The 11,236-nt window shown below is 46.7% G+C and overlaps 1 protein-coding gene across 1 annotated transcript; it reads left to right on the top strand.

Moving 5' to 3' along the window:
* The first annotated feature begins 1,215 nt into the window (after positions 1-1,215).
* Positions 1,216-10,990, top strand: Gpr101 (G protein-coupled receptor 101). The gene is made up of 2 exons (XM_023562847.2): positions 1,216-1,386; positions 3,283-10,990. Exon 2 carries the CDS (start codon positions 3,374-3,376, stop codon positions 4,901-4,903), a length of 1,530 nt encoding a protein of 509 aa, XP_023418615.1. The 5' UTR covers positions 1,216-1,386; positions 3,283-3,373; the 3' UTR covers positions 4,904-10,990.
* Positions 10,991-11,236: the final 246 nt, after the last annotated feature.

Raw genomic sequence — 11,236 nt, 5'->3', positions numbered from 1 at the left:
ATCAGTGAATAAGAACGCCAAAATATGTCATTGTTCAGTTTGAGTGGTGGCAACAGGATGGGCATTTATTTGATTGACCTCATTAGACTTGTGTATCTTTGAAGCTGTTCAAAACAAAACAGATCTTCAACAGCTCTCTCATCCTGTAGCACGAAGTCCCCAGATTGGCATTGGAGCACCCTCAGCATCAGCCCCTGGCTTAGCAGACTGCAGCCACTCTGCCCAGCTGGCTCCTGTGCCCTACCTGTCGACACAACTCCTTCCTACAGAACACCCTTTTCCACTCTCCTGTGTTAAAGCTTCCTCCTCCCGTGGAACCCCGATGTAAATGACCCTATCTGGGACTTCTGCCTGGACACTTCCCTGTCCTGGGGCACAGGATGGAGCTGGGAGAGGGTGCCTCCTGTCCTGTTGCCTTGCAGGCCTGATATGTGCCAAGCACTCAATACATATTGAGGGAGAACAATACAATGTCTTAGCACACTATTTATTCCAACTTGGACAAGTAGAGTAAACTCTCTTGGCCTCTGCTTCTGTCTCTATAAAAATAAAAATATTAGTAATATTTCTCAGGCTGGGGAAGCCATAAGGATTCCGTTGTATTCTCCGTGTAAACAACTTGAGGGGGAGGGTTCAGAGAGAGTTATAACAGACTTCAATCAAATCATATGGTAAAGAAAAAACAACGCAGCCTGTCATCTACGAAATTATGAAATGATCTCAAAACCTACAGGAAAGATGTTGCTGTTTAACTCTGCCTGGGAGCTAACAAATTCATGGAAAATCATTCATGCTAAAGTGAGGATTCCTCTTTTGCGCTCAGGGACAGTTCGTACATCCTCGAGGGTCTTCAGAAGTCAAGGCCAGAGTCTAAACCCTCCCTTTGAAACAGTTGTGCAGCTCTGTGGCCGCAATCTGGCCCCAAATCCCTGGACTAGCAAAGCACTGGCTTTGCGCAAAAATCAATCCGGATGACAGTCCCCACTTTCAAAGATCTTAGTGAGCTTGGGGCGCTCGGGGTGGGACGCAGGGCGAGAACATCCGACGGGTTCCGCTGCAGCGCCGCGCGCTGCCGCCCCCGCCAGCCCCGCTCCTCTGGGCGCCCGTGGCCTCGTGCGTCACCGGCGCGGGCGGGGGCCGAGGGGGGGGCCGCAAGGTGAGGACAGCGCGCAGCTTTAAGACGCCGCGCGCCCCCGCCGCCGCTCAGAGCTCGCATCGCGGCGCGCGGGTCGGACGTGCGGGCACAGCCTCTGTGTCCCGCACCCGCCGCGGACGCCGCCTGGTGCCGGGGAGCTCAAAGCCGCCCGCTCTTGGAGCAGCGCCCCACAACAGCGGGGCGAGCCCGAGGGACGCAGCGCCCGCAGCCCACGCCGTCGGCAGCAACAGGTAAGCAAGCGGCGCGGCGCGGCTCTGTTCCAGCCGCCGCGGCCCCATGCGTGCGCAGCCAGCCCCGAGCTCCGCGGCGCCGCGGACGCCCCGTCTGCAGCAGCCCGACGGCGGCGGCTCAGGGCGGCGGCCTGGACCTCCGCCCCGCTGTCACCTTCACGCTGTCCCGCTCCCTCGCGCTTTCGCGTGCGCCCCTCCAGCCCCCTGGGGTTTTCCTCTTCCTTTCTTTCTCTGCTCCCCAACTGCTTTCCTTGTTCTCTCTCTCTCTCTCTCTCTCTCTCTCTCTCTCTCTCTCTCTCTCTCTCTTTCAGTCTCTCCTCAGTCCCGCGCTGTGTCTCAGGGCTCGGGGACATTCTGCCCCGCTCTCTTCCGGTGTCCCGCTTTAGCGCTCGCTCTCTTGCTTCTGCTTGCTCTTCCTTGACTCTGAGTCTCTTCCTCTCTCTCAATTTTCTCTACGTCTCTCGTTCTTTCTCTGTTTCTCATTCTCTTTTGGTCCCTGCATCGCTGTCCCCCTCAGACTCTCCCCACCATTGGTATGCGTGCTTCTTCGCGCGTCTCCCCCTGTCCCCAACCCCGCGCCACAGCGGACAAGGAGCGAGGTGCGAGGATGCTGAATTTGGGGGCGGGGGGGGGGGAGCAGGCATTCTCCTTGGGCCCGATCCTTGTCCGCTGCCAAGAAACTGGACGCTGAATTCGCCAGAGCCCACGGTGGCCACAGAGGCCGCTGGTTTCCATGACAAAATAAGTCCACAGGAGCACAGAGATCCGTAGAGACAGAGATCTAGCCCGAGAAAAACCGAGGTGAGGAGCTGTGGAAGAAGCGTGGAGAGAGGCAAGTGGGGCTCTCACACTCAAACATGGATGACACAGTCTAGCAAGTGTCCCAAGGTGGGAAGAAGCAAGAGACAGGAAAACCAAGAGTAGGGAGTGCACGTGCCAGAGATAGCTGGAAAAGCAGGGAGCCAGAGAGGGTTAGACTAACTGCAGCTTAGAGACCAGGGATGGCCACCACGCCAAAGTGATGCAGCCGGAATTTCAGCACCTGGGCAAAGAAAGCACAGAGGGAGACCGGAGAAGAGAGACATGTAGATGTGGACCCCGTGGAACCTGAGAGAGGCCCAGACACACGCAGAGACACTCCTACAGCTAGTGATAGCCAGCAGGTTGCTAGGGACCCCCAGAGATGAATGACTAGCAGGGAAATCCACTGAGATAGGAACAGAGAGATGAGAGACTCTATGGAGGGGGCAACACTAGGGAACAACATAAACAGTTCCAGGCAGAGTCACACACGAAGAGACTAGGAGAAAAACAAGGAAGGAGGCACCTGTACACCGCTCCAGAGAAAGTGCGCTGGTGAAAGACCTACAGAGGAGAGGCGGGAGTGACAAGGAGATGACAGCGACCCACGGGGGGAAGGAGCAGACTGCGCACGTGCTACTGAGTGATGAACAGAAACAGAGGATCGAGTGAGAGGTCAGAGGGAAAACATTAGAGGAAACACAGAGGCACACTCCTAGAGGTAGAACGCACCCTTGCAAAAAGCTAGAAAGAGATAGAGATCTATGCTAGTGAACAGGCAGGTACAGAGAGTGCACGCGCATGTGCCAGTGGGAGAGCTAGCCAGAGACACCAGAACTCTGACTCCAGACGCAGGGTGGGAGATGCCGAGAGTGTGAGCGCACACTAGCAAGAGAGACAGACAGAAATGAGACCTGCAGAGAGAAAGGCAGAGACACAGAGAGCCAGAGACAGAGCCAGGGAAACTCCCCGGGCTGAGGCTGCGACTGCGCAAGGGTGCAAGGGAGGGATCCTGCAGCAGGGCTGCTGGGTGCCACCGCGGCTTCACCTTCTGCCAAGGGACTCACCCCGCCCATGTGTTTCTTTCATCCCCAGCATAGACACTGTGTGCGGTGCACCCCTGAGCTGCCCACCACCGGTGCCCACACTGAGTTGGCTCCCTGCCTCTCATCTGCCCGCCATCACCATGGCACCCACCTGCGACAACAGCACGGAGGAGAACACCACCACCCAGGCATGCATACCCCTTTCCAAAATTCCTATCAGCCTGGCTCACGGCATCATCAGGTCGACCGTGCTGCTCATCTTCCTTGCAATCTCCTTCGTAGGCAACATAGTCCTTGCGCTTGTGTTGCAGCGCAAGCCGCAGCTGCTGCAGGTGACCAACAGATTCATCTTTAACCTCCTCGTCACCGACCTGCTGCAGATTGCTCTCGTGGCCCCCTGGGTTGTGGCCACCTCTGTACCTCTCTTCTGGCCCCTCAACAGCCACTTCTGCACAGCCCTGGTTAGCCTCACTCACCTGTTTGCCTTCGCCAGTGTCAACACCATTGTCGTGGTGTCCATAGATCGCTACCTGTGCATCATCCATCCCCTCTCCTACCCATCCAAGATGACCCATCGCCGTGGTTACATGCTCCTCTATGGCACCTGGATTGTGGCCATCTTGCAGAGCACCCCCCCACTCTATGGCTGGGGCCAGGCTGGCTTCGATGAGCGCAATGCCCTCTGCTCCATGATCTGGGGGTCCAGCCCCAGCTACATGGTTCTCAGCGTGGTGTCCTTCATCGTCATCCCACTGACTGTCATGATAGCCTGTTACTCTGTGGTGTTCGGTGCAGCCCGGCAGCAGCACGCCCTGCTGTACAGCGTCAAGAGCCACAGCTTGGAGGTGCGGGTCAAGGACTCTGTGAAAAATGAGTATGAAGCGGGAGCAGAGAGGGGTGAGTTCCAGGAAGAGAGCAAGTTCAATGGCCAGGATGAAGGTGAGGTCAAGGCCAAGGAGAGTAGCGCAGAGGCAGAAGAGGACCCCATGGAAGCCAACCACAGCATCGTAAAGGGGAAGGAAGGATGCGTGCAGCTGAGTGAGTGTATCGTGGAGGCCATGGGCAGCGAGGAGGTCAGTGTTGGCAGCTTGGAAGGTAAGAAAGGTGGCACTCAAGCTAAGGAGAGCAGCGCAAATGCAGAGGTCCATCAGTGCAACATCGACTTGGGCTTGGGCGAAGACGACATAGAATTTGGTGAGGATGACATCAACTTCGGTGAGGGTGACATCGAAGCCCTGAACATCCCAGAAAACCTGCCACCCAGTCGTCGGATCAGCAACAGCCGCCCACCTCTGCCCAGGTGCTATGAGTGCAAGGCCGCTAAAGTGATCTTCCTCATCATTTTCTCCTACGTGCTGTCCCTGGGGCCCTACTGCTTCCTAGCAGTTCTGGCTGTGTGGGTAGATGTCCAAACCAAGGTACCCCAGTGGGTGATCACTGTAATAATCTGGCTTTTCTTCCTGCAGTGCTGTATTCACCCCTATATCTATGGGTACATGCACAAGACCATCAAGAAGGAAATCCAGGATATGCTGAAGAGGCTGTTCCGCAAGCAAAAGTCTTCAAGAGAAGAAGGTAGCCACCCAGATGTGCACGGAAGTGAAGCTGGATCAGAGCGAGGAACTGAAGGCAAGATCGTTCCCTCCCATGATTCTGCTACTTCGCCTTGAAGTTAGTGCTAATGCAAACCTTGCACTGTCCATGAGACAGAAAATAAGAGCAGCTTTCTTTTCAGTGGACCACCCATACTCCCATTAATGCTGACTCATACATTTCAGGCAAAGGTGTTGCACACAAATCCTTTTCCACCACAAAGTAGATAAATACTTGGAAGCCTTGGGAACTGGGTTCTTCCCTTAAGGTGTGCCCCTCAAAGCATGGACTTGAGGATTCTAACTGAAAATTCTCCCCCAGAAAATTATTAGGCTCTAAATTTTGTAAAGCAACAAGGGCTATTTATTTTGGACCTGTGATTGGTGTTCTCCCTTTCTCCCCAGAACTACAACATGCCAGCTTTAGCCCAGGGGAAGAGGGAAGTTGATGCCTATGGACTTAAAGACTATTTTGCCCTCAGGTCAGAAGCTTATAGGCCAGGGGTTAGTTTATGTTCAAGTGAAGGAAAACCAATGGACCCAATCATCCACGGAGCCCAGGGTACAGACTGATGAGCATATGAACCAAATTGTGAACTGGAGTGCCCTGCAATTGGGCACAAACACTGTCATGCAAAATACCACAAAAGGCCTTGTGTGGTTAGAATACCAAGAACAAGAATGTTTCTTGATCGCCTAAATGGAATGACATGTATGAAAAAGGAAGTTAGTCCAAGGGGAGAGATGAAGAACACATTCTTTGGGCTAACCTGCTGAGTTTTTTCTCTAAAATCCTGGGGAATATGTGGGCTAGGACTGAGCTCTTTCCATGAAAGTGAAAAATTGTCAGTTGAGATGAAAATAATTTCTGCCTCCTATTTGAATAATAGTAGGACAGAAATCATGCAACTATTTTCCAATTTACCCTTCATGGCTGAATCGGTATGCTCTTAAGATGGTTTCAGAACTTCCAATCACTTGTTTTACCCTGTTTTGTTTCAGATTAACTTTTTGGTCAAAGAGTATTTCGAGGGGAAAAATGGAGTTGAAGTGGTCAAAGTTCTGCAACACTCACACTGCCAATCAAGACATACGCCCATCAGAAATCACTTTTGCATTCACGAATTCCTAGGCAAAAATCTCCACATGGAAACAAGTAAGGCAGGGTGAAGATTTTCATTCCCTCACCAATACCATGGTTTTCTCTAAAGCTTTTAAGCTCTATATCCATCAGATATAGGAGAGAAATGTAATCCACTGAGGAATGACAGGATGGTTTTACAATACCTAGCATACATCTGCCATATTCCAAACAATCCACAAATCAAAGCATTCAGGCCACACATATTCTAATTGTTGCACATGAAATTTATCTCTGAGAAAAATCTTTATAAATATCTAAATTATCCATAGAGTAAATACAAAGAAAGATTTTTTCACATCTCAAGCCTGAATCTCTTTTGGCTAAGATATACCCATTTTAGAGGGTACAGAACAAATAACATGGAGCCAAAATATGGGAAAGGTCCTGGTTTTGTTCCTCCTGAAATTAAAATTAAAGCAACTCCACAACCAACTAAATGTCCATGCAGAAATCCACTGTTCAAATGGGAAAAAGACTATTTAGTTGAACAAAATAGTTAACCAACTGGTTTTGTTTAAGCATGGCCATATTCAGAGTTTAGCTTCATTCTAATGTGATTACTATGTCTTTATGAAGACTCAAATTTTCATTAATATAAATGTTCAGCTCATATACATTTCTTTTTATCTGTTCCTCCTCACAGATTCCAACATGAGTTTCTCAAGGGGGAGGGGTAAACAGCAGTGTATTTGGGCTATGAATATGTCTGCTTGAGAAATTGGGGTTGTTGTATTCAGGATGTAGGGGAAAAAAGATAGCATAAAACTAAGTAATATCCAGCTGACCTGTCAAATCAGGATGCCCGTGGAAACTATTCATGTCAACTCCATAAATTTGGACCATGTGGTAATTCAGACAAGGTGTTCTGGCTGAAATTCAGTCTCACAAATTGTTTATTTTTCTACCAAAATTTGTGAAGCAAGTGAATAGCCATGAATTTATTATACCAGTTTATTGCTGGACTCTTACAATGGCCTGTCCTTAAGAGATGCCCAGGTGCAGAAACAGCTTATATGATCCATCCTCTGTGGATGGAGGGGTATTGCCTTGTAAGACTGTCATGACCAAAGGGGTTCAAGGAAGCTTTAGCCTGTCGTTTTAATGAAAATGGCTTTTGGGCAGCAAAAAGGACTTCAAGCGTAAGTGTCTCCAACATTTTGTTGAAACTGAACTTCTTGTTTTATTTTTAAAGCTCAACCCCTCTAAAGTGTATCAGAAAATTGTTTGCCAAAATCCAAAATCCAAATGGAACCAGAGCCTGTACAAGTGTGGTAAGTCCACCTCACAGCATATGTAACATTCTCTAGGATGCTGAGACTCACCAATTCCTTCTAAAGTTTCCCTTTTCCTTTTTTTAGTCTCTGTCCATTCTTTTGGCAAACTGGATTCCTCAAAGGTGAAAAAGTCCTTTTAAAAGTAAGATGCTGGAAAAGACTTTTGAATTAAGAGCATTCTGCTTTGATGACATTTTCTTCCTGATGAACAATAAATAGGGCCTCTGGTTAGCTTGAAGATAGCAACTTCAAATTTTTTTTGGTATTTTTAATAAAGCACTGTCATCTTAATGAGGTTTTACTGCACATACTGTTTTGCCATTTCAAAATCTGAAAGCCCACAAAAAAAAGTCATCGTTAGCTTCACAGATCCTCATGTGCAATTGGTTTCCCTAAATGTTTTCAGAGGATGTATTCCTTTGCCAAGGCCACTTCATATGTGTAGTAAAAATTCCCATTAAAGTACAGGGGCCAGAAAAACCAGAATTCGAAATGATGTGATTTTAAATGGAATGATTTCCTTACTTAAGAATAATAGAGCATCTAGTTTGCCAAGGAGCTGCATGCAGGTGACTAACACACCAATTTCAATGAGATCAAAGCAGTAACAAGGAGCAAACCCTGGGCTTCTGTGACTTCTGTGAGGTGAGGGTCCTTCTTCTGTAAGATACTACACATACCAGCTGCTGGCAAGTCCTGTGCACTTCTGGCTACCTACCTACCTCTTGCATTCCTTCCCACTGTCCTCTCTGGCTCACCCCCTGCCCCTGCTATGCTGGCCTTTCAGGAATGCCTGTGCCTGAAGCTCTTTGTGCTCACCCACTTCCCCGTCCATCCCTTCCAAACCCAGAGCTGTGAGACTCACAGAGACCTGGGGCCCATGGAATCTGAAGGATGTGAACCATAGGAGTGACCAGCAATTCAAGGTACTTTTCTGTCTGCCCACCTCCGACCCAGTTTAGAGATGACTTGAAACCTGCTTCAAATTCAACAGGTAAGGAAAAGTGCCACTTCATGAGTAGGAGGAACTAGGCACCTCATTTCTAAAAAGCGCCCTATTTGACACATTATGAAGACATATTAAGTCCTATAGATGCCGCCTAATTGTTTCAGCAAAAACACACAAAAATCTTTCATCTATAAAATTATAAGGTGCCTAACATTGCCTTATTTTGTATATAATTAGCCAATTAAACTAGGTAAAGTTACTTCAGAAAAAATTTTCATACTACCTGAAAAAAAATTTGAATGATAGAATAAAAGCCTTCTTTCTTAGGCTTTGCCAAAAATCTCTTAAAAGTGTCTGAAACACAGCCTTCAGAGGAGAAAACAAGTACGCATCCTCTGATCATTTGAAATCTCTAAAACACTTGAGATCATGAGGGTGACACAGAGAGTAACAGTGTAACCTACTGAACTATAAATTTTCTCTCTTAACTACCCTGTTACATATTTTGAGGAAAAAATCCATTTCATAATGTCGTTTTTGTTGTATTTCTCTTGAAGACAAACCACAGGTTGTCAGGAGAGGTTTCTCCAAGCCAAATGTCTTTTCCTTCTAAAGCAGATAAAGGATTAAAAGACTAGTTGGATGCTAGCCAGGAGGCAAGATAAGAAGAGAAAGTATGGTCACTTGTGGCTTTAACTCTCTTCCTCCCTATCTCTTATTTTCTATGGGCTAGACTGGTGCTCTTGGCCGCTCAAAGCCCCTTCAAACTTAGGCATGAAGAGACAGGCATGAGCAGGATAACAGACCATGATCTAAAACTCCCAAAGAAGGCAAGCCTTTGCCATCCATTCTTTCCAATTCTATACAGTCTCTTCCTCTCTGGCAGATGCCCAGCTTGCTTATAGCACATTTCTGCTACAAGCAATGAAACTGTCTGGAGGAAGAACTAGGACAGCTAAAATCAACTAAACTCAGCCACTGACTGCCATCTCAGTGGCCAGTTCACTGCTCTTTGGTAAGTAGGATAAGAATCCTCAAGGCAAACGAAGGTTGCTGATAGGAGTTAGGTGTTCCCATCATTGCCTCTCAAAGCCTCCATATCTCAGAGTATACACACCAAGGGGAAACCACAGTAACTTGTACACTCAGAGGAGGTTCGCTATGTCAGGATTCATTCCTGTGTCTAAAGCATAGTCAAAAACAAGATTGATCTTAGTTCGGTGCTTCAAACATGAGTGGCTTTCCCCCCTTCATCTGTGCTACAACTTTTAGTGTTAAAAGTTTGGTATTATTGTCCTGTTTCAGTGATGTGAAACTTTTGTAGTAATTCTTCTAAATGTGAGCTATAACTGTATATAAAGTGTAAGTGTTCTTGGAGATAAGGTGCTAGATATTAGATTGTGTACGTTTGTGGGTAGTGTCATTGTAAAAAAAAAAACAAGTAGTATGTACATGTAAAGTTAGTTAATTAAATGCATGCAGATTCCATGTGTGACCAACATCTTGGTCAGTTTCTGAAATAGAACATAGTATCTTTGTTTCTTCTAAATTTTATTTTTCAAGTGTATACTACAAGATATGTAAGATGGCTCAAAGTTGAGCTAGCAGGAAGTGGTGCCTTTCATTCCTTAAATCCCCGGTACAGCATATTACAGACAAGAGCTTATTCGGATTTGACTGGTTGTTAATATGAATCAATCATCTTGACTGACGTCCTCGCTGGCAGTTCTCCACAACAAACCTGGCACCTGTATGCCTGTTTTCCATGAACTGAATGTACAAGAATGCAAAATCAAAGAAGACAATCGTTTCCCTGTCAAGAATCAAGGACCTCTGGATAGACTGTCGGAGTCCTCCTAGCTAGAAGAAAAGAATGCTGCACTTTCAAGACCCAGCCTTAGCCAGTACCTGACTGTGAGGTGACAGGATTTGCACTTAGCAGATCCACGTTGCAACTATCCCTGCCCCCACCGCCCCCAAGAGCAGCACCTAAATCCAGGAAAAAGACTGCTGTGGTTTTGTCCCTTTGCTTGGTTGTCTGAGAGACAACAATGGGGCATGGATGGGTGATTTCCATGATTCCCCTCTGGGGTCATGGCTAAGGTGTTAGAGAATTCTAATTGTATATCAGTGATATTTGCAACTGACAAGAGAACTGTGAGATAATTTTATTATATTTTAAGGACAAAAATATTACAATGAGAAAACTATATTATATATTCACCCTTATTAAATCATTAAACTGCCTTTAATAACAAATTTTATGTGCTACTTTTGAAACTGAGAATAGAAAAAATATACTCAGACAATCTTTACATTTTAAATTTAAATATTTCCTTTTAAAAAATACTATTTGTAATTTAAAAGTGCCTTTTTAAAGGATTGTCTAACCCCAATCCTGGGGCCAAGTTCCCATTGGCACAACTTACCTTCAGGTGCATGAAAGGAATGGACTTTATCCTCCTCCTCTCCGCAACAAGAGAAACCCCATCACACCCCAATGAAATCCTATTTGTGACTGTATATTGTTACCTGGGCCAGCAGTCCCTGAGACTGTGCCCAAGGCTGAGGTTTCATATATTGGTTGACTTTAGTTGGATCCTTTTTAAAATGGTTACAATGTATTTTTTTGTATTGACAGGAATAACGGACTCTTGCTTGGACAATGCAGAGAGATCTATGTTTGTGATTTAACTAAGTATTATTTAGTAATCTTTGTGTTTCTTAAATAGGTGCTGTAAATTGTCATTGGTATATTCTTCAAAATATGCTAAGTAAAGTCTAATTTTATGTGTGTATCTGGTTACTATGCTAAGATCCTTGAGGCCACAGTGAGGGAAACACATGACTAGTTTCCCATCTCTTCTCTTATGCTTGAATTAAGGCAGAGGAAAAACAACTTGCTACATTACAGGGTTGAAATGAATATAAAAGCTCCCGTATTTCATGTTCCAATATAAGGAACACACAGTGGAATAGAGGAGCGGGCACCAGGGAGGGCTTGCTGAAAGAGGAGCATTTGGCTGGTCCTCTATGAACAAATA

This window comes from Cavia porcellus, unplaced genomic scaffold (assembly GCF_034190915.1).
Source record: "Cavia porcellus strain 051 isolate PalLab524CR breed Dunkin Hartley unplaced genomic scaffold, mCavPor4.1 scaffold_3, whole genome shotgun sequence".
Classification (NCBI taxonomy): domain Eukaryota; kingdom Metazoa; phylum Chordata; class Mammalia; order Rodentia; family Caviidae; genus Cavia; species Cavia porcellus.
The sequence above is the reverse complement of the archived record's forward strand: the minus strand, read 5'-3'. Positions and strand labels throughout refer to the sequence as shown.